The sequence below is a fragment of the Notolabrus celidotus genome, chromosome 20 (genome assembly GCF_009762535.1).
Source record: "Notolabrus celidotus isolate fNotCel1 chromosome 20, fNotCel1.pri, whole genome shotgun sequence".
NCBI lineage: Eukaryota > Metazoa > Chordata > Actinopteri > Labriformes > Labridae > Notolabrus > Notolabrus celidotus.
Genome location: NC_048291.1, coordinates 4,990,345 through 5,014,243, shown reverse-complemented (window position 1 = coordinate 5,014,243; position 23,899 = coordinate 4,990,345). Strand labels below are relative to the sequence as shown.

Sequence of the window (23,899 nt, the reverse complement as noted above, 5' to 3'; positions counted from 1 at the left end):
GCCTCTGCTTCCCCTGCCTCTACTGACTGCCCCTCTCGCTCCACCTCGGGCCTGTCCCCTCTGACCTGATGAGGTGCTTTGCTCAGGACTGTAGTCCGGATCAGAGTCTAAAAAGCTCTCACCACGGGGGCTCTGACAAGCAGAAGAATGAATGACATTTAGTAAGTCCTACAGAAAAACGCCAACCAACAAAACAACAATCAATGTTTGAATGAATGAAGAACTTCTCCTCTTGTCTCTCCTCTCTCCCGCTCGCACACTCTACACCTCTCCTGATGCCTTCACTGACCGTCAACACTGTAGGAATTAAGAACATCTACACTGAACATGTTTAACAAACAGTAGAGCTGTTACAGTATTATATATGTGTTATAACTTTTCTCCTGATATCGTGTCACCAGTACAACTGGATAATGCTAGCATGACAGTTGTGAGTACTAACAGCAGCCATGTTTATCTGTGTTTTTAACTTTCACTATGATAATGTTTTGGTGAGGTCCGGTTTTGAATCAGTCACCATCATATGGTCGCAAGTCAGCGGCGCTCGTGCATGTGAGCGGGGGGGGGGGGCGTCGTTTTGGAGGAGCTCTGAGGGAGGAGGGGAGGGGTTAGACAGAGTCATGAGGAAATGCTACATTCAAATTCATGCTAGTTTTCCGAGACTGCCAACCCCAGCTTTAATACAGAGCTGATATGTTTCTATGAAGAACAGTAGGTCGAGTTAGCTGTAATTACCCAAGTTGAATTATATTCTCATATTTAACATCATTTAAAGCATCAAAGTTGAATTTATGGCCTCGCCCTTGGAGTTTGATTCTATCTATCTCGGTTAATTAAAGATTGTTAATCTTAAAGGTTAGAGGCTTTCTCTGATGCCCAGATCCCCTCTGAGTCAACTTCAAACATGTGTCACATTCCCTTTACAGTATGAGAGTATGTTTAAACAGACAAAGCGAGATGACAGGTTGTTTCAAAAGGCCCTTAAGATGACCTTGTTCTTTATTAAAGGGTACTGTAACAATGGAAATACACATGATACTTTCTATAGTTTTCCCTTTATAAGATCCCACTCAAATTACATTTAAGACCAATGGAGCAGTACGCCTAGAGGCCTCTGCACCCCCGAGGTTATAGACTTAGAAAATATACTGAAGCTATGTCAATGTGTGCTTGTGAAAATAATAATTTATCTCTCGTTTGACATGTTGGGTACTGAAGTGGTCCAAAGAAAGATGAGAAAAAAAAAAGTCTCAAGTTGAATCAGATTGAGAGGCTACAGTATATTGTCTCCCAGAATTCTTTCATATAGCAACACAGCATTTAAAAATCCTCTAAATAACAATCAACAGGTTAAATTCTTATATTAAATACTTTCAACATATCCTTTTCTTTAATTACTATTTGAAGTTTGGCTTACAAAGTCCCAGCAGTAATTGCTCCTCCTGTGTCTTCTCAGATACATCTCGCTGCCCAAGATATTATTGCACTGATAATTGAGAGTCGACACTCTCAAATACACTATCGGTGTAGAGTTTAATTTTTGCTTTAACCAGAGGCTGGGGGGAGATCCCCCAGGCATGCCTCTTCTCAAAGGAGCTCTGATCCAGAGCCGAGTGGAGGTCCAGTAAGGATGGGGGCTCAGACCTCAGACTCCAGGCTGGATACTCTGCCCCAGGGCTTTGGCACATAGGGACTGTTGACTCTGCGCGCCACCAACACCTGCCTCCGCTCCCTTCCCCCAGAGCCCGGCTCCTCCCTCTTCCCTGTGCCATCGTAAGGGCCAAACATATTGTTGTGGTAAACCACCTGCCTGTCGCTCGTACGAGGCAGCATCACCGCGTTATCTGGGCAGTGGCTTGTACAGGGAAACAAGTGGCACATGTCCTTGGAGCTGTCATAGTACTGGGCCGGTCCCTGGGCCAGTGGCCCCACGTACACAGGCAAGTCTGTGTACGAGTTCAGGTAGGTGGAGTAGTGTCTGTGCACCACGGTGGAGGAGGAGCGACGCAGGGCGGCGGCGTTCTGCAGGATGGCTTCCCTGTAAGAGGGCAGCCTGGTGGATTCAGAGTACTTGATCTTTTGTTTGTATGGGTAGGAGCCCATGTGGGCTGGGTCCAAGTAGGCGGGCTCAGCAGCCAGGGGATAGCACGACAGATTGTGACCCAGACTGCCGTAGAGCTTGTGAGGCTTTGGGTTGGCCACCACCACCCGTGGAAAAAGATCCGGCATGTCTGAGCGGTTGGGTTGACTTGAAGACGTGCTGGGCTTTGTTTCATCTACCTGATGGATGCGATCGTTGCCCCATGTGGCTTTGAGGAATGAGGCTCGGCGGTTGAGTTTGTCCTTCCCTAGGAGCGGTATGTCATCCATTTCAGGCTCCAGGTAGGACTTCATACAGGAGTTGCAGCTGGTGCTGGCGCCCGGGTAGTGTCCTGAAGGGGAGGCCATGGCAGCAGCAACAGGGGCATGGTTGTTCAGGAGGTGGTTGGCTCTCAACTCAGCAAGGCAGGATCGAGGTTCATCATAGTCTGCTCTCATTCTGGGGTCTGCAGCATCATACACATAACTATGGGACCTCCTTCTGCGGCTCACACAGTCAGGGGGATAGCTGAACTTCCTCCTCAGAGGTCCTTTGTGCTCCACGTAGATATCAGGAACCTGATACTCCCGATAAGGAATGAAAGGGGACGACGGGTGTCGGGGCTGGTTCTCCACATACAGCCTGCTGCTGTGGTGGGGGTTGGGAGTACCGGAGGGGGACGGGTCCCGCATGGCAATGTGAGGGCTGCTGAGGCTTGAGATGGGCAGAGTCCTCTCCAAGACATGTTGGTTGCTGCGGGAGGGCAGCGTGTAGCGGAGGGGGGTTGGCCTTGTCACAACGCGGGGCTTTTCTAAGAGAGGCTGGGTGACACTGTCAGCGTAATGAATGGGGAAAGTGGGTGTGAGGGCACTCTGAGGGTACGGGGAGTGGTTGTCTGTGATGCTGGAGATGTAGGGCAGACGGCCGTGAGCCATGTCCGTGGTGGTTACTCTGGGCAAGCCCACCCTCACATTGTCGGCCCCTCGCCTGCTCCAGTTCTCAATGGTTTTGGTGGCGTTGTCCAGAGAGTTCTCCACTCTGGCAGAGGAAACCATGTCCTTGGCGGTCTGCAGCATCTTCAGCATGTTGGCTTGCGTGTAGTTCGTCGTGACGTCTGGACTCGGCATGCTCCCGTTGCGGTCACTTTGCTCCACTCCATTGAAGCAGCTGTAGATGCCCTGCAGAGACAGAAAGGTAACATTAGGACACCAGAACGAAATAAAGTTTCCAGTCATGTTTCTCTACAGATTATTTTTTGCCAGCTTCTACGAAATTTGTGACGTCTTGCGGAGCAAATGAGGCAAAAACAACACTTTGAGAAGCTGCCGTGGCGGAAAGAGATTCATTGTTGTCTCGGGTGGTTTTGTATTCATGTTGCCGTATTTGAAAAGTTGTTTGCACACAGCTTCATCTTAAAAACAGCTCAGGCATATAAATGAGCGAGTTGCTGATCATGCACTTACCGTATTAGCTTCTCCATTTCTTCCCCCTCAGCTTTATTTTACTTTCAAATTGTGTATCTGTTTGGAATACTAAATCTCACCTCCGACTGGTGTTGACAGACGGATGAAGGATTTTTTTTAATGGGACAATTTAAATTCAATTTCTCAAGGATCAGAATATTTCAGCAAGTATCCCTGAAGTTCTTTTATTGCTTTAATCTCATTTTATTTTACTGTATATCTTTTTATATCGTTGATGCCCTTCAACTGAAGCAGCAGTGTACTCGTTTGACTTTAAGGACGCCTCAGAAGGATACAGCAGTGGTTACAGCTGCAGCAAGGCCGTCACAAATTACTTAATCTGCAGCTTCTGTCTGGAAAAAGTGCTTTTTACATGTTTGGCACTTCAATAACTCTGACAGAGATTTTATCCAGAGATTCTGCATTGACAACAACACACTTGGTAAGAGTTGCAGCTGTTTTTGAAAATATAAACCAATGGTGTCACTGCTATTTGCAGTGTTTCAAACTTACTCTGCTGATACCCAGGAGGAAATCCAGGCGCTCTGATTTGCGGACTGAATGTCGCAGCTTCCAGTAGAGCAGATGCTCCCAGGCGAAAACCAGCAGGCTCAGGCCCATGGCCACCAGCAGCATGTAGAAGACTCCCGCCATGTTGTCGATGTCCAGCTTACTGCTCATCACCTCCTTCTTCTCGTTACGGCAGATTCCTGTGAGCCAGACGGTCTGCAGCTTCTGTGTGTCGCCTGTGTGTGTGTGAGCAGAGCACAGCGCATTTCAGACTGATTTGCATGACATTAGATTTTTCTCTGGGGGGACTTGAAGTGAGAAATGAAACACCATCACACCTTTCATGCATGGAATCATGAAATCTGGCAAATACCCGGCTTTACAGTTATTGTGTTTGCTAATACAATTATTTTCTTGTCACTTATTCAAGTTTTAATTGGGGATTATTTATTCTAGCAGAAGACAAATAAGAATGGCTGCTCCAAATGTGCACTTTGGGTTTAACATAATAGATTGTGACCTTTTTAAAGCAAGCTGATAAAGATAACAGCAACTGCAGCTCCTTGCTACCACTTATTTTGTGCTCTCACTGTCTTACTGTAACACCACTATTATTTAAAGTAACCAGTAGTGTATGTAGTTACTTTTAACAATCACTAACGCAGTTACAATTACAGAAATTTTAACTGACTAATTATTTGTCACTTTACATCAAACTTCTGAAAACGTCATGCTTTTAATAACTGACTCAGCGAGCAAGGACCTTGAGGGAAAGAATATCTTGCACAGTGAAACACATGATGGCTAATATTCAGACATGAGCTTTATTTTCCCTCCTTGAGAGAAAGTATAAGAATGTACCAGAGTTGTATTCCATGTGCAGGAAAGAAAAATTTGCCCACCACCAAGATGAGTAATTCTAATCTCAGGAAGCACCATAGACTGTAAAAAATATGGACGTAGTATACGTGACGTCACCCATCTGTTTCTGAACGCTGTTTTGAAGCCAATCGGCAGCTGCAGCCATATTGTTTCTGTCGAGCCAGTGTGGCGTAAAGAGGCGGGCTTTGAGCCTCCTAGCCAGCAGCTGCAGTGTTCCTGCAGGCAGCTGTGCCTCTCATTGGAAGACTAGTAATCTCAATATCTTCGAAATTGCCGAATTAGAAAAAAATTCACCCCCCTCACAGTGAGAGGACATCGAGAAATGAGCTATTCAGACTACACTCATCTTTTGTACCCGGCTGTAAACATGTTTATTAATGCTGCAAAGATGGTCTTTTTCCCATTCATGTGTATGTGACTTCCAGTACTTCCGGAGCCAGCCTCAAGCGGATCCTCCATGAACTGCAGCTTTTAACACTTCCGCATTGACTCATATTTTTAGACCGGAGGTTGCCACTTGGGAAGCACCAAACCAAGCAACATGCCTCTACTAAGCTAGCTGCTAGAGAACCTGGCTCTGCAAACACAGGTGACCCAGGTGCAGCTCATGTTAGCATCACAGACCTAGGAGGATCCACTCCATCCATACACGGATAAAGACCTGATTCTCATCAATCTTTATTTATAAAGCGCCAAATTACAACAAATGTTCTCTGAAGACTCTTTCCAAACAGAGCAGGTCTAGAACGTACTCTTCCATTATTAACAAAGACCCAACATCAAGACAGGATAAGATCCAGTCCCATCTTACAGACAGGACTCAGTCTGATCTCATCTTAATCCACCATGAGCAGAGCACTTTGCAGCATTTAGCAAGTTACAGTGGCAAGGACAAACTTCCTTTAACAGGCAGACACCTCCAGCAGAACCAGACTCATGTTAGACACACATCTGCTGAGACGCAGGACCACCTAAAGTTAATTTTCCATGGAACTACAGTAAAATCTGGAATATAAGTCGCACTGGTATAAAAACTGTCCTCCTGCAAGAAGACTTCCGTTGTGTTCAGCAACGTGCAGTTCCTATGCAGATGTGGAGCTCTGTCTTATATGATCTGTTATTGTCATACTGACAGCTACCTTTAAATGCAATAACTCAGTAATTTAGTTACTGTTCGATAGCGGTAACTAGTTATTGTAATTAAAGACTTGACTCTGATCACTAAATAAAAAAAACCTGTGTTCTGTGCAATAACCGTACAATACACTGTGCAATACACTTTGCAGTATGCTTACCAGATTAACATCCCTGCATATACATCTCCTTCATTCCCAGCACTTTTGTATATAGGTAATTCTAACTATTCTGTGCTTCTGATTATACTTTATTTTTATTCTTTTATCTTATTTAATTTAATTGTATTCTATTATTTTATCTTTATTTTATTGTATTTTGTTTAATTCTATTATATTTATTTTATCTTTATTTAAATTAATTTAATTAGTATTTCTATCTTATTTATAGGGAGCACAGACAGGGACAGGAAAAGACTTAACAGACTGGTCAGGAGGGCCAGTTCTGTCCTAGGCTGTCCTCTGGACTCCATAGAGGAGGTGGTTTGAGAGGAGGATGTTAGCCAAGCTGACATCCATCATGGACAATCCCTCTCACCCCCTGCATGAGACTGTGGGGTCCCTGAGCAGCTCCTTCAGCAGCAGACTGAGACTCCCACCCTGCAGGACGGAGCGCTACCGCAGGTCCTTCATCCCATCTGCAATCAGACTGTTTAACACCAGCACTGCTGTGTCCCGTTAATCAGCTGTTCTCATCTTTCATTCCACTACATGGAAGTTATTATGTGACTTGGCACATTCACAAATAACTACTGTATCCATCTGAATCGCACTGTTCTTCATACTGTGTATGTTTGTTTTTAAATAACCTGATGCAATTTTATCATGCAATAACTTACCTTAACTATTTATCAGATAGAAGTGTACATAGTGTGTATATATCTGTAATAGTTGCCATATTTTATTTTATTTTGACTTTATTTTATTTTTTATTTTATTTTATTTTGTTATATTTTATTTTATTATATTTTATTTTATTTTATTTTATTATATTTTATTATATTTTATTTTATTATATTTTATTTTATTTTATTTTTTATTTTATTTTATTTTATTTTATTATATTTTACCCTTGTCATTGCTATTATTACTGTTATTATATTTTTTAACTATGTTAGTACATTGTTGTATTCCCCTGTCCCATGTTGTAAGCTGCTGTAACAAAAGAAATTAAAATAAACAAATAAAGTATATCTTATCTTATCTTATTTTATTCCTTCTTTTATTAATATTTTGACTTTCTGACATACTGTTTATAAGAGATCTGTAATGACCGAATTTCCCTCCCCATGGTGAATAAAGTATTTCTGATTCTGATTCTGATTCCAGTAACTTTCACTGCAATGATTGCGATCATTTAATTTTAAAAATTGATCTAAAAAAGGTTTAAGAGAAATTATCAACAAGAGATGACTTGGAAGAATTGGAAACAAATGTTTTTGCAGCCCTGTCTTATACAATTTGCCGTTTCTTGAGCTTATTTTCAATTAATTAAGTTAAAAAGGCATTCTAGAGAAAATTCTGTTCATGCAACTTGCAAAAAAAAGATAATTCTGAATGTTTTAGTTAAACTCCAATTCACCCACACCACCTCTTTGGATCCTGGTACATAAAGATAGCACTCAAAATGTTGACTGTGAACGTAATGAAGGCTGTGGTTACTCGTTCCACTAAAGGGTTAGTCAGAAATAATTAGGTAATATATAAAGGTTAATCCTGGAAGTCTGTGTTATTGATTTCTTTCTGTTTTCTAATCCCGTTTAACTTCCTGCAACCCTTCAGATAACTTCTGCAGCAGCTCTTGGCAGACCTGATCCCAGTGGGAAATAAGTGCTACTGGAGTCTTCACATACACTGTTTATTTTTACCCCCAGAAACAATCACAGCATTCTCACACACACATAAAGACGACTAATTGACTGCTCGGTTATTTAACCTCTGGATGTCCAGCACCATGAGTAATACATGATTTCCCTGTCATACATTTCTGCTATTTTTTCCACTCTTTATCACAAGTAAACTGCCTAAAGGTCTCAATTAAAGCGAATCATAGCACTTTCTGTACATCTCACAGATCATCAGAGCATGCTGAGTATTGCTTTTTTCCTCTTTCCATCTGTTGCATTCGATACATCTGCCAAAGATGATCAGGCTTTTGCCCAAGGCTTCCCAGAGGAGCTTAGCTGTGCAAAATAAGTGACACACTTAAAATCACCTCTTGAATCTTAGTTTTATTGACATGCATACAGTATATAATGTGCTTGCCATTCTTATAAATTATAATGTAAGATTTTGTACCCGATACGCCCCTGTGTTGCTCTTGCAGCTTTTAGTGCATCATTACAGAACATTATGGGCTCTTAAGATGCCATAAAGGTCTCATCTCTTCCATTTATTCCCTTTCAAGTTTATGGAAAACTTGCAAATACAGTTTTTCAAAGCACAACTGCTAAATATTCAGTGACTTTCAGCTCCTAGTGTGTATATATATGACGTATTTACCATCAGCCAGGAACTGAAGCAGAGCCAGGTCAATGGGTCGTTTCCAGCGTGAATCCTTCTGCAGGGCGATGCCATAACCAGTGGTAGCAAACACTTTCCCACTGCCAATGGTCACCAGCTTGCAGCCCTCGTCTTTGCCAGCCATGTAATTCAACACAGCAGCATCGTAGATAAAGGCATCCAGTTTCCTAGCAGGGTTCCCCAAAAAAACAGAGAGATTTTCACTCAAATGTCTGTTAGAGAACACTATCTGGCTTCTTTTTGGCTCCAACCGCTGCAGTAAATATTTATTTCACCACACTTGGCAGACACCTACCCTGTTTTGAGGCTGTTCAGGGCATCCTCCACTCCCTTCTGGTTGTATTTGACCATGTGGGAGTGCATCTCGGGGTAGTTGCTCCTTATGTTACGCTCTGTGCTGCCATTTGGGACCGTACCAAAGCGGAACGGAGGGTACTGCTCCTGTGGCTTTTGAAACTGTCATGGGAGGTAGAAGAAGAGATGGAGACAAAAATGATGAGGGATGTTGGGATGACTTGACATGTGCTGATTAGAAATGTGTTTGTTTCCCCAAAAACAGTCATCCCAAATGGTTATGGGCTGCAGGATATTTGAAAAAACAACAAACTAACACTGTAATATTTGGATGTTCTGCTTTGAGGTGCATCTCGACCAAGAGTTCTGGGGTCTTTTAGCCCCCAGAACTACTTTACCCGGATCTCAAAGGTTCCTGTGCCCCCATTGTTGTCTGCGTTTCGACCACAAGCTGAAGTCCTGGGTAGATTGTGAAAATCAGCCCAGTGATGTATGCAGAAACAAAAGTAAATGCCAGACCAGTAGAGGGCAGTAAGAAAGAGATGAATGCCATTCATAACAGATGACACCATAGCCTGTTAGCATGAAGAGACTCCGCTGGCGCTGTTTTAGATGGTGCTATATTTCATCACAGATGGATTCACTGAATCAACACGTGAGAGGAGATAAGCACGAGTAGCAAAGATGTTTCAACACGGCTATAAAATCCTTTTAAACTCAAAAAGCTGTGGCAGAGATCGGCCGGTGTTTTGGTTTAAACAGCGACCCTGTTAACTGGAGACTCTTAGCTGGAAGCATCCCTCATAAACGTCTTTAGACGATCATTAAATATCTGATGAGGATATTTTGAAATCTTAATAAAAACTAAACTAGTTTGCATTCCCAGGAACTCCCTCTGTGTTTCAACAGCTGTGTAAACTCCACAAACACTGACATGTTCAGCTGAAGGTCTCCAGTTTACAGGGTCACTTTTAAAACCGAAACACCGGGAGAGACGCATTCACGGTGGGCTGAGAGAAGACTACTGTTACAAGCTGCTAAATCAAGAGAATCACAGCTTCTTCTTTTGAAAAGTACACACACATACACAAAAAAGATAGAACAAATAAAAACCAATGAAAGAAAGTGAAATCAAGTGAATCACAGATGTGTGTGATGTTATTGTGGACGGCGGGCGGAATGAAAACACTGCGGTTAATCTACCAATCAGACACATTCGGCATTGCAGGCCCTGCCCCCCGAAAGTCCTGGGACTTTAGAGGGTAGATTATCTACCCCTGAACCAAAATTAGACCCTGGGTCCACTGGTCGAAACACACATAGTTCAGGGGTAAAGTTCCTCTGGTTACATATTAAAAAATGCAGTGTCATGATGTGTTTGAGTGTTTCTGGCTTTACTCATGCACACCTCACGATGTGTAGGGGATAGTTTGATAGCTCAAAAGTGGGGTTTTATGAGATACTAAGAATAATAAGGGTGCATTAGATAACAGGAGGCAGCATGGTCCCTGTATGGAGAAGCCAGTCAGAGCTTTTGGATGGAAGCTAATCTGCAGATGGGGGCATAAAAAAGTCCAACATGTAAGACACATTTCAGCTTAGAGGAACACCGAGTTCACCACTTCACCTTAACAAAGACTTTTCCTTTGGGACTATGTTTCTGTCTGCACCACAGATAACTCCTCGACCGCTGATAAATATATTCTGCATCCCAAATACAGATCTTGATTTATGTGTGGGCTTTCTATCAGATTCAGTTTTTCCCGTTGCCCTACACGTCGTCTCCTCACTTTATTGCCGCCTGAATGTCTGTCATTAAAAGCCAAGAAGGTGACCTTTTCCTCCATTGTGTGGCACTTCTTGTCTGTGACTTCTGCATCAATGTCTGCAGTGCTTTTGTGCCACTTATCCTGCAGGCTCTCTATCTCTTAATTCACACACCCAACAATTCAAAAGACCCAACAATCAGACACTGTGTGCAGATATCCAAACTTCCTTAATCCTCTCCTTGTCTGCTTTAGGAGATGAACCCCTCGTGTTATCTTTTGCCGCTGTTGGCAGCTCTATATGCCTTTTAATTAGCTGTGAAGACAGGAAGTGGAATGGGGCAGAAATGCAATCGACAATATTGCACTTTCTCATTAACCTTGTTCAAATATGCTCTCAGTACATTAGCTGAGAGACAATCTATGTTTAAGTTTTGTGCATGAGAAAATAGGTAATATCACGTCATGGACGTTTTGAAATGGAGCATAGCTCTGCTGCAGTCTGATATGAAACCTTGAGCCATCTAACAAGGTCAAGAGTATATGTAGAGCCCCAAATCAGAAATCTGTCCCTGAGGGCTTTTCATTCTGAACAGCACAGCCTCTGTTTTTAGACCCACAGTTCTGAGTGGACTTAGAGCTGGAAACTTCATTCATTGATGTGATATAGAAACTAATGAACCTCCAAAGGATATCCAGATTACAGAGAAACATCTAACCCTAACCCAAACAACATGTAGAAGCAGGTTTCACCCCCTCCTCAGTGATTTAGTAAATTTAGTTCAGGGGCAGATATCTCCCCCCTAAAAAGCCCCTGCTAGGGGGTAGCACTGATTTCTTGATTTCTCTTTCTTTCATTAGTTTTTATTTGTTCTATCTTTTTTGTATGTGTGTGTACTTTTCAAAAGAAGAAGCTGTGATTCTCTTGATTTAGCAGCTTGTAACAGTAGTCTTCTCTCAGCCCACCACGAATGCGTCTCTCCTGGTGTTACGGTTTTAAAAGTGACCCTGTAAACTGGAGACCTTCAGTTGAACGTGTCAGTGTTTGTGGAGTTTACACAGCTGTTGAAACACAGAGGGAATTCCTGGGAATGCAAACTAGTTTAGTTTTTTATTAAGATTTCAAAATATCCTCATCAGATGTTTAATGATCGTCTAAAGACGTTCATGAGGGATGCGTCCGGCTGGGGGTCTCCAGTTAACAAGGTCGCTGTTTAAACCAAAACACCGGCCGATCTCTGCCACGGCTTTCTGAGTTAAAGCAATTTTAACGCTGTGTTGAAACAGCTTTGCTACTCACGCTTATCTCCTCTCACGTGTTGATTTAGTGAATCCATACATCTACTTGCTTTCATTCCACTGCATCTTAAACAAGAAACTGTAATAACATAGATGGAAATTGTGTCATAGCATCAGCAGCAGCTCTAAACTTGGAAATTGTAAGTGTGACAACTTTTTCTTCGGAGTTGTTGTTGACAAAGCTGATATCAGAAGTCCTGCCCCTTCTTGACTCTGATTGGTCGGTGATCAGGAAGTGACATTGATGAGCGTGGCAGTGTTGAACTGTTTTTAACTGAGAGCCCTGAGACAATAAACGACTGATGCTGGCGACGCTGGAAACACTGAATCACATTGGGTTTGAATAGAAAATAGGCACCTAAGGTTATCTGTGGATCTTGATGGATATGATGTGTTTGGATTAAATCATTGACTGGGCTTGGATTGTGGCGACCCTTGTTGTTTAATCTTAACATTAATGTTAACTTCATTAATTTGAAACAGACTCAACTGTTTTGAAGTTAGAGATTCTGCACAGAAATGTAGAAGCTGGAGCTGAGGACCGTCCAAGTACAACTCTCCACGAGCCGTTCTGCAAGCATTGGCTGTGTACAGTAAAACAGTCCATGTGGACGCAATCCACTAATCCATGTGAGACACAATCCACTAATGCAGTCCTGTACCCACTGGCAGCCATCTGATGATGATTTGGCTCCAGTTAATGTCTATTAATGGATATCTGTATGCAAGTGCAGCTTACTATCTACTCTTAGACGTTGCCTCTCATCTCCATCTCCATCTCCATCCCCACGTTCTTTATTTCATGGTGCAGCTGTAAACAAAGGCAGGTCCTATGTTGCTCACCACTGGCTACACCTGAGGCCTTAACAAGTTGACGGGCACTCCCAGAGGCTGGAGTGTTGTCAGATAACAACCGAGACAACCTGCAACCTCTCTCCAGTAGGGTTTCACAGCTCTTAAACAACATTAGCCAACTTTAATCTTGGCATGTAAGAAGGAAAAGTGTCTCCTTACACATCATGTGATTGTTTTTGTGGGGAGGACAGTCCTTATTCCTCTCCATTTTCCAATCTCCTGATGGCATGCTGCTGAAACATGGTCCACCCACACCTTACTGGTGCTACGTATACTGTGTGGGACAAATTGAATGAAATGGGGTTGGTCCATGTCGGAGTTAACATGATGTGTTACCCCCATCACAAGGACTTTTCTTGTAGTGTCCATTCGGCAGGACGGAGGTAATCATCTACCTTAACATCCTGCAGTGTCCTTCCAGCCGCTCTGCTCCTCTCATCACCCCCTCCTCTGATACAAGGTCACTTTCTTTGCCTTCATCTTGTTCCTCATTTACATTTACTTAACCTGCGGGCTCCTGCACAGCTGGACAAACAGCAGCTCAACCCTCCACGCTGCCTTCGCAGAGCGCTCCTCAATAATCTATGGACTTGCTGTCAAAACGGCTCTGTTTCTTTCCCTGCCTCGCAGACTTGATGTATAATGAGAGCGGAGTTGTAAATGACTTTGCCAGAATGGTAATGAGCATTGGACAGCTTGGTCTTTTCCTCAAATGCCTCTTTAATCCCTTCAGATGCCTGCGAGCTAAAAAGTCTACAAACCATTTCTTGTGCTGACGGTTTAACATGGATTTCCTTGTCAATACTCCATAAAACAGATCCTGAGGCCAGACAAATATGCATAAGATGATACCAGAAATTATAATCACTGTATGCCCAGAAAATCCACTGATGTATTACATTTCACAAGCTTTTCACAGACATCCCAATCTGAAGAGTCAGGGGATGTAATTCAATTTCCCCACTTAGGCTGTGAACCCTTTTTGTAGAGAGAGTGAAAAGTCACAGCCATGACATTGTCTCTTCTGGATATTTGCCTTCATAGCTCGGCCACACGCTGTTTACACTCCCGAAAATAGACCACTTTGTGTTTTTCCTAAGCTGTACATCAAACACAACAACACGCTCCAGCAACACACACACACACACACACACAGGACGGTCAATGACAGCCACAGAGCGCCGTACCTTTTTGTCACTCAGGCCAGAGACCGTGTCGATGTACTGCTCCTGGATCATGAAGGCTGCCAGGTTGGCCGTGTAGGAGGCGAGGAAGATGACGGCGAAGAAAGCCCACACCAGGACCATGATCTTACTGGTGGTGCCTTTTGGATTCTCGATGGGGACAGAGTTGTTGAAGACGATACCCCACAGCAGCCACACTGACTTCCCGATGGTGAAAGTGGGGCCTCCAGGATCTACGCAAAGAGAGGAGAAGACTCGAAATCAGCTGTAGATCATTATGGAAACTTAAAGAGGAAATACACTCATCAAGTTACAAAGACTTTCATCCTTATACAGTTGTGCTCATAAGTTCACATACCCTGGCAGAATTTGTGAATTTTTGGCCATTTTTCAGAGAATATGAATGATGAGAGAAAAACTTTTTTTCCCCTCATGGTTAGTGGTTGGGTGAAGCCATGTATTGTCAAACAACTTTGTTTACCGTTTTATATCATAATGACAACAGAAACTACCCAAATGACCCTGATCAAAAGTTTACATACCCTGGTGATTTTGGCCTGATAACATGCACACAAGTTGACACAAACAGGTTTGAATGGCTATTAAAGGTAACCATCCTCAACTGTGATCTGTTTGCATGTAATCAGTGTGTGTGTATAAAAGGTCAGTGAGTTTCTGGGCTCCTGGCAGACCCTTGCATGTTTCATCCAGTGCTGCACTGATGTTTCTGGATTCTGAGTCATGGGGAAAGCAAAAGAATTGTCAAAGGATCTGCAGGAAAAGGTAATTGAACTGTATAAAACAGGAAAGGGATATAAAAAGATATCCAAGGACTTGAGAATGCCAATCAGAAGTGTTCAAACTCTAATTAAGAAGTGGAAAATGAGGGATTCTGTTGAAACCAAACCACGGTCAGGTAGACCAACAGAAATTTCAGCCACAACTGCCAGGAAAATTGTTCGGGATGCAAAGGAAAGCCCACAATTAACTTCGGCTGAAATACAGGACTCTCTGAAAAAAGATGGTGCGGCTGTTTCAAGATGCTCTATAAGGAGGCACTTGAAGAAAAATAGGCTGCATGCTCGAGTCGCCACAAGAAAGCCATTATTACACAAATGACAACACAGTTTGTTTGTTGTAATAAATTGCGTCACCCGACCACTAACCATGAGTGAAAGAAAACATTTTGTGTTATCATTCATATTCTCTGAAAAATGGCAAAGAAATCATAAATTCTGCCAGGGTATGTAAACTTATGAGCACAACAGTATATCAAAAAATAAGTTGTAATCGCTTCCCAGGACTACACTTTTCTATCCAGTCATCAAAAAGTAACTTAATGTAGTCTATTTTTGATGAAACACCTCCAGGGATAAGGTCAAACTAATACAAATATGCAGTACATGGAAAATGAGAAGAGGTCTGGAGCTACCAGTCAAATTTTTTGGGTGCAGTGAAGTTGAGCCATGGCCAGAAATATGTAAAAATGTCATGCAATTACGTCCAAAATCAATGCAAAGATTCAAACATCACAACTTTCAGTTGACTTTAAAAATGATCTGTGTTGCAAATCATGCAGATACGTTTATTTTTGTCATTTGCAAATTCACAGATGTCTAAATAGGCCATTAGTAATAAAAATATAAATGCTTCGTGTCCTTTGTTTTTTGGATCTTTATCCATGTGAACACTTGATGGTTGAAGTAAAATTAATCTTTCTCTGCATTTTTTAAGTTCTGTCATTTTTGCCTTATTGGATAGGAAAGCTTGAGATAGACAGGAAATGTGGGGAGCAGGGAGTGAGGGAAGACTTGCAGCTAACGGTCTAGGACAGGAGTTGGACCTGCGACCGCTATCACAAGGACTATAGCCTCCGTATGTAGGGTGTGTTTCACGAGGCAAACGGTGCCCAACTTTTGTTTTCTAAAATGGATATAAAAATTTTAGGAGATAAAGAATGTGGTCTGTAGCCAAGACATTTTTATTTGTTGGAGACTTTATAGGATCTTGAGATTGGGGAACATCTTGAGGGTCAAGTGAGATGGATAGAAACCATGACACGAGAAAGAAATAAGCTTTTAGTTTTGCACAAATATAGATTAAGATGTGTCTGCAGACCTGTGATTTTTGTGTAGCAGTTTTTAATGCACATTTGAATGTAACAGGGTCAATCAGATCTTATAGCAAATTTGTATTTATTTTATTTGAGTTATTATTATTATTTTTATTTATATTTTATTTTATGTATATTTTTTATTATGCAAGAAATGTTTGAATGAAACAAGGTCAATCAGATTGTATACTCATGTATTTGATTTAATTAATTTTTTATTATTTCATTTATATTTTATTTATTTCATTTTATGTTTATTTTGTATTGCACAAGACATTTTTTAATATAACAGCATCAATCAGATTTTATATACTTAAAAAAATAATTAATATAAATGTAACTTAATTCAATTTTTTATAATGTATTATTGTATGTATATTTAATTAAAGTGATTTAATGACATTTAAATTATTATTTTATTTACATTTAATTCAAATAATTAATTAATTAATTTTTATTTTATGTAGGGGTTTTTTTGTGTCTGGAATATGCTTTACAAGAAGGGGGGGGCAAGTGACAGGGAAGACAAAATACCAATTCAAACCTATTTTGAGTTAATGAAGCTTCAGGCTTGTGCAGAGGTCCAAACCATAGCTTAGTCTAGTTAAAACTTACAGATAAGTCAATAGATAAATGAATAAACAAACACAAGATTTGATGTCATAATTATGCAACTAGAACATGTCCAATGTGACCTTGCTTTTAATTCTGACATCATGTAGGTGATTTATTCTGAAGAGCATAAAAAAACAAAGATATGGAGCAGAGCCACGAGCGTGGCCTCTTTGGTCTCTCTTCATCCATTATGAGATATTTTATAGAGCACACGGCTCTGAGATGAAACTGCACTATCTCAATTTTTCAGGCATTGATCCAATATGTGGCCACTGTAAATCGGCTCCGATTTCATGTGTTCTCTGAAAACCCCAGAGAGACTTAAACTTCAGGTTTTCCCTCCTCTGTGGAGAAGTAAAGGAATGCCGGTGATAAAACTTGTAAATACAAGCAAATATATATTTGTTACGAGCAGCTTTTTCTGCATCATGACACTGGTATACATATAAACAATCATTTTAATCTCTATCTTTGAGGATTTTTTAAACCTCCAAACCCCAAAGACGAGTGATTCAGTGCATCCTGCCATAAAGACAGCACAATTGGATGCCAAACGGGCTTGGATTGATGCCATATATAGATATTTTTTGGGCACCTAGACAACAAAACAGACTTCTTTAGTTTGTCTTTGGGTCTGTATATGTTGTTATTCACTTAAATATATCACTAAATAAAATGAACAAGCTTGTTTAAAACCTGAAACACAGAATTCATTCACAGTTTGAGCATGCAAATGTTGTTGTAATATGATTTTACTACTTCAAAATGCCCCTCTATCTTTCATATATAGTTTTTGCATCTCATTTATAGACGGTTGACCTCACATGGAGACATTTCTGTATCAAAATGACTCATCTTTGACATCTATGCTGACTTCTCACCAGAGAACAGTCAACTTAGTGACTCTACCTCTTTAGAGAGAGTTCTCTTTTGTGGTCTCTTTAAGTCTTTTAACCTCAAATCTAGTGTAAAGTGAAAGACTTGCATTCAAAGCTATCATCCATCAGGCAGCCATCTCTTCTTTTTTTGTGGCTCTAAATGGAGGACCATCAAACTCACCTTTGGCGGTGACCAGGCTGCGGTTGTACCCGACCGGACTGCAGTACTCAAAGACGAAGACGGTGATGGCCACAACGGTCAGACACATGACGAACATCATCACCCAGACAGCCGGGCTGTACGGTTCTACAGAGACAGAGGACACGCAGGAGAGTCAGGAAGGAGAGTTTAATCCAAAACAAAGACAAGGAAATAAGGTTACAGTAATATCAACACATTACCATACCACAATATTTCATAGCATATTGACTTATTACCTGCAGCATATGTATTGATCGGCATATTCTTGTGCTAAGTGTACTTTTGCTGACAGTATTAATCTATTTTATCTATCCCTCAAGGTAGCACACTCACTGGGTCCTCCTGTATCTGGGGTTTTAATCAGGTTTGCACCATAGACTGTATAAATAATGGACGTAGTAGGGGAGAACGGGGTTGGTTGTCACACGGGTTGGTTGGCACACTCGTTATATCTCGCCACCAGAGGGCGCTGTCTCTCAAATTGGGGTAAGGACATTTCCAGAATTAGGATCAGAGCTCACCTACAGTCTTGTCTGGAGTAAGACAGCTGAACTTGAGGTGAGAGGACTTTTTGTGTTTTTCATGTCAAATTGTAAATATTCAGCTCCTCAGTATTTTTCTTCTAGGCTTTTAAATGATGGGTTTATAACAAAACAAGTGTTACCCTTACAAAGTGTGAGGGGAAAGCTAAAGTTTAGATTTTTATTGGCTAGCTAACTGATTGTTAGTTGGTTGTTAGTCTTGATGCTAGCAAAAAATTCCAGTTGGGGTTGGTCGTCACATTCTCTTTGGGGTTGGTTGTCACATGTAACAACTAGTTGAGTCAGCCATTATTGCTCGGCCTATTTGTTTTGTTCTTTATGTTGTTATATAGGCTGGCCTAAAGATGTGTTTCCTGTTCATGTTCCTTGCTCATTTTACAACCAACCCCATAGTGTGTGACAACCAACCCCATAGTGTGTGACAACCAACCCCACAGTGTGTGACAACCAACCCCATAGTGTGTGACAACCAACCCCATAGTGTCTGACAACCAACCCCATAGTGTGTGACAACCATCCCCATAGTGTCTGACAACCAACCTCATAGTGTCTGATAACCAACCCCATAGTGTGTGACAACCAACCCCATAGTGTGTGACAACCAACCCCATAGTGTATGACAACCAACCCCATAGTGTGTGACAACCAACCCCATAGTGTCTGACAACCAACCCCATAGTGTGACAACCAACCCCATTGAGTGACAACCAACCCCATAGTGTGTGACAACCAACCTCATAGTGTCTGACAACCAACCCCATAGTGTGTGACAACCAACCCCATTGAGTGACAACCAACCCCATAGTGTGTGACAACCAACCTCATAGTGTCTGACAACCAACCCCATAGTGTGTGACAACCATCCCCATAGTGTGTGACAACCAACCCCATAGTGTGTAACAACCAACCCCATAGTGTGTGACAACCAACCCCACATTGTGTGACAACCAACCCCACAGTGTGTGACAACCAACCCCACAGTGTGTGACAACCAACCCCATAGTGTGTGACAACCAACCCTACAGTGTGTGACAACCAACCCCATAGTGTGTGACAACCAACCCCATAGTGTGTGACAACCAACCCCATAGTGTGTGACAACCAACCCCATAGTGTGTGACAACCAACCCCATAGTGTGTGACAACCAACCCTATAGTGTGTGACAACCATCCCCATAGTGTGTGACAACCAACCCCATAGTGTCTGACAACCATCCCCATAGTGTGTGACAACCAACCCCATAGTGTGTGACAACCAACCCCATAGTGTGTGACAACCAACCCCATAGTGTCTGACAACCAACCCCATGGTGTGTGACAACCAACCTCATAGTATGTGACAACCAACCCCATAGTGTGTGACAACCAACCCCATAGTGTGTGACAACCAACCCCATAATGTGTGACAACCATCCCCTTGATGGGGTTGGTTGTCACAATGTGTCAGAGTGTCTTTGATGGTTAATTGCCTCTTTGTTACAATGAGTTGGAAAATGAGAGGGATACACATTTCAAGCCAACACCTTAAGCTTCAATTTAATGAAGGAATGACTATTGAAAGTGTGACAACCAACCCCGTTCTACCCTATCCGTGACATCACCCATCGTTTTTCTATTTCTCCATACGTCACTGGCCTGATTTGCACAATCTACCTGGGATTTCAGCCTGCTGTTGAAACACAGACAACAATGGGGGCACAGGAACCTTTATGTTCTGGGGAAAGTGGTTCTGGGGCCTAAAAGACCCTGGAACTCTTGGTTGAAATACACCTAATATGAGAGAATAAATGGCACTTGATGACCCTCCTTTTTTGAGGTATGGAAGAATAAGGATTTTACCTCATAATGCTGTTTTTGGGAGTCATTCTCCTGAGTCCCTACCTGTCCTGCATGATGTGATCTCTAAACACATTCACAGTCTGATCCACAATGTTGTCAGTGGCATAAGTTTGACCACAGACTTATTTAGTCCAGTGCTTAATAGTGAGGGCTGGATGAAGGTGTACTGTATTCCTCGTGTTCCTCACCTAAAAAGGCCGATGGCGACACCGTCCCGTTGCTCCTAGCCACCATCACGCTGATCCCCGTCTCCACAAACGGCACCGAGAAGTCAATGATCTCAGAGCGCTCTTCGTTGATGGTCAGCGACCCGATGGCCATGTCGGCGCGTTTGTAGAACACCTGTAACGAGAGGAGAGAGATGTTCTGGTGAGATTGAAGTGGGTGTTTATCTCATGCCGCAATAAATCGGACCTTCTGTGGCAGCGTGTGACGTCCACCGCTGACCTCAGAGATAAATCTCATCTCTCAGTGATGTCAACAAACTCGGCCTCTGTCCCTGAACTGATCTACTGTCTGGTTTCTCCAGATGGACGCAACACAAAAGCCTATCCCAATGTTATCTTGCTTTCACCAATGCATTGTAAAGCCAACTAATCCATCCATAATCCTTAGCAAAGCATCGGACAATATAGCATAATGCCTGTTATGTAAGGTGTCTGCTGACGAATGAAACAAGCAGGAAGTCGAACTAGTTGCTGAGGAGTAGAGGTCACAGGGACTCAAGCTGAGGTGTAATCTTATTTTTGCACACACTTGAACTGGAGACAGAAATATCTTTTACACGTACTCATGTTCTGTTATTACGATCCTGTAGTCTTTGAGATCAGAAGGTAATGTTATCCAGGGTTAAAGCCCTGCCAGATGGTTCTCTCAACAAAGACCAGAGCTATCTGCATTTACTGTCGATGTGAACTCAGTTATCACCGGAGTACGTTGAGTCTCAAATATGCTGGCCAAGCACACAGCTGATGCAGAGAGTCCTCCTCCCTCTGCCAAAGGCTGGCCATGCTGGAGAGTTTGGAACAGAGGCACCTGGACAACTCTATTAGCAACACAGTGTCAGCAGTGATAGCTAAATGAGTGGCTACAGCCTGCAGGCTGGTTAACATTGTGGAGGACGAGGGTGTGCTTGAAATGATTCCCAAATTAAGACACTGGTAAGAAAATAGAACTTAAAAACTGTTTTGAAATTGCAAAATGATCAAATTTAAACATGCTTCAAATTTGATTAATCAGGATTAAGACATAGACTCTATGATAAATGGATGTAGTATCCGTGACCTCACCCATCTGTTTCTGAAGCGCTGTTTTGAAGCCAATCCTTGGCGGGTGTCATATTGGAAATGCTCTATGCAACCTAACTTCTTTTGAACTAATGTGAGGTAAAGAGGCAGGCCTTTAGCCTTTTTGCTAACAGCTACAGGGTGCCCAAATGTCAATCAAGTCAGTCATGCCCTTATAAGGGCAAAACTTGTAAGTTTAATCCAAGTGGCAATCTTTGGCCGCGAGAATTGAAGCCAATGTGAAAGTGTTAAAAACTGCAATTTCTTGCGGCGCTGGTGTCCTCGCGGTTTAAGCGCCCCACATACAGAGGCTATAGTCCTCGTCGCAGAGGTCGTAGGTTCGATTCCAGCCTCAACCATTTCCTGCATGTCCTCCCCCACTCTCTGCTCCCCTCATTTCCTGTCTCTCTTCAGCTGTCCTATCCATAAAGGCAAAAATGCCCAAAAAATATAACTTTAAAGAAAGAAAAAAAAATGCACTTTCTTGAGTCCGCTTGAGGCTGCCTCTGGAAAGTACCGGAAACCACATACACATCAATTCAAAAGAGACGATCTTTACAGCAGAAATAAACATGTTTACAGCCTGGTTCAAAAACCAAATGTAGTCTGAACAGCTCATTTCTCTATCAGCACAAACTGTACAGGTGAATATTTTCGTGATGCGGTAATTTCAAAGATATTAAGATTACAAGTTTTCCAATGAGAGGCACAGCTGACTTGATTGACAGGCGGGAACACTGTAGCTGTTGGCGAGGAGGCTGAAAGCCCGCCTCTTTACGTCACACTAGCTTGACAGAAGTTTTGTTGAGTTCAACATTTCCAATATGGCTGCCGCTGACGATTGGCTTCAAAGCAGCGCTTCAGGAACAGATGGATGACGTCATGAATACTACTTCCATTATTTATACACTCTGTGGTTTAATCCCCCGTACAGTGTGTGCTGATAGAGAAAAAAGCTATTGAGACCTTAACAGTTTTTGAACCCGGCTGTAAACATGTTTATTTCTGCTGTAAAGATCGTCTGTTTTGAATGGGTGTGTATGTGGTTTCCGGTGTTTCTGCAGCCAGCCTCAAGTGGACGCTTGAGGAACTGCAGTTTTTAGCACTTTCTAATGGGCTTCACATTTTAAGACTGGAGGTTGCTGATTGGATTAAGAAAATGATTCCTCAAAAATCAAAGATTGTATGAAACATGGACGTGGTCTCAGAGGTGTCATGAAGCCCAAATATTAAGAGTTACTGACTCCAACTAACTTCCAGACTCTTGGCAAAAGTTGAGGCCAAAGCTTTTGGAGCCTTACTAACAGGAACATGGCCAGCTGTCAGTCAAATCAGCCACGCCCCTAATTATGCCTGGTTGAGCAAACCACTTACCAAGAAGTTATTGAAATAAATTAATTCCCTGTCCATTTGTTTTCACAAACACATAAGAAATCAAGACCAGAACTGTTTATGTAACAGGTTATAAACTTCTGGAAATTTGACATTTTGCTACAGCCTCCTTCAGGTCTCCTTTGCTTTTGGAGACAGCCTGAAGCAGTCACTTGAGGAACTGCAGATTCCTGCTTCATTTTTCAACACTGGAGTTTGCTGCTCACATTAACCCTCCTGTTATGTACGTTTCTTAGGGACAGCAATAATGTTCCAGGGTCAACTTGACCCGGGGCATGTTTAGTGATTCAAAAGTGTCATAACCCAAAAAAATCCCAATAAACATTTTTGAAATCTCATTTTTAACTCCATTACTAACCATTTAAATCAATATTTAGTGCATTGGTGTTCTTTAAGTCTCACAGATCATGGTTCAATTGGGATAAATCACTTGTTTTTCATTAAAATTAATGTTAAAACTTGTTTTAATGTGCATTGGAAAGTGATTGGGGTGAAATATGTCACACAGTTGCAAAGAAACTGACTCATTTTAGCCTCCACATTGACTGCAGGGTCAAACTGACCCATGAACAGTATCTTTGTAATATAAACATGCAGTGGGGTAGCAAATGTGTGAAATTAACCATTTTCATTTTACATGTTGTTCACGCTAATAAAGCCAAGCAGAAGAAGTTTCATAGCAAAGACATTCTTGAAACATTTTGTTTTAGATTTTTCAACTTTAAAATGGGTCAATTTGACCCGTAATATAACAGGAGGGTTAAATAGGACTGATGTAAAAAATCTCATATTGCAAGGACTCCAGTTAGAACGTCTCAGACTCAAACTGAACAGTTCAAACATTGCACTCGCTGTCCTGTTCTCCAGCCCTGTGTGCCCCCGCCACACCACTGTTCATCATACTGATGGAGAGCTGGTAGATTTTACAGTCCAGACACACTGCCTCATGCACGCCATTAGCTCTCCTATAGAGGGTTGATGCCTCATTGAGCACAACAGCCTTCCTGGTTTGGGAAGAAAAAAAAACAAAACAGGAAAATATG

At 42.0% G+C, this 23,899-nt stretch overlaps 1 protein-coding gene across 1 annotated transcript in view; it reads right to left on the bottom strand.

Annotated features, from left to right (window-relative positions):
* Nucleotides 1–981: 981 nt before the first annotated feature.
* grin2ca (glutamate receptor, ionotropic, N-methyl D-aspartate 2Ca) overlaps nucleotides 982–23,899 on the bottom strand; it is a 97,758-nt gene continuing 74,840 nt past the window's right edge. Inside the window, exons 6-12 of the mRNA XM_034710605.1 lie at nucleotides 20,367–20,520; nucleotides 17,777–17,902; nucleotides 13,993–14,222; nucleotides 8,887–9,047; nucleotides 8,571–8,758; nucleotides 4,057–4,289; nucleotides 982–3,258 (exon numbers count right to left, since the gene is read on the bottom strand). Coding sequence (XP_034566496.1) covers nucleotides 1,639–3,258; nucleotides 4,057–4,289; nucleotides 8,571–8,758; nucleotides 8,887–9,047; nucleotides 13,993–14,222; nucleotides 17,777–17,902; nucleotides 20,367–20,520 — 2,712 coding nt within the window. The 3' untranslated portion in view covers nucleotides 982–1,638. The remainder of the gene's footprint in view (nucleotides 3,259–4,056; nucleotides 4,290–8,570; nucleotides 8,759–8,886; nucleotides 9,048–13,992; nucleotides 14,223–17,776; nucleotides 17,903–20,366; nucleotides 20,521–23,899) is intronic.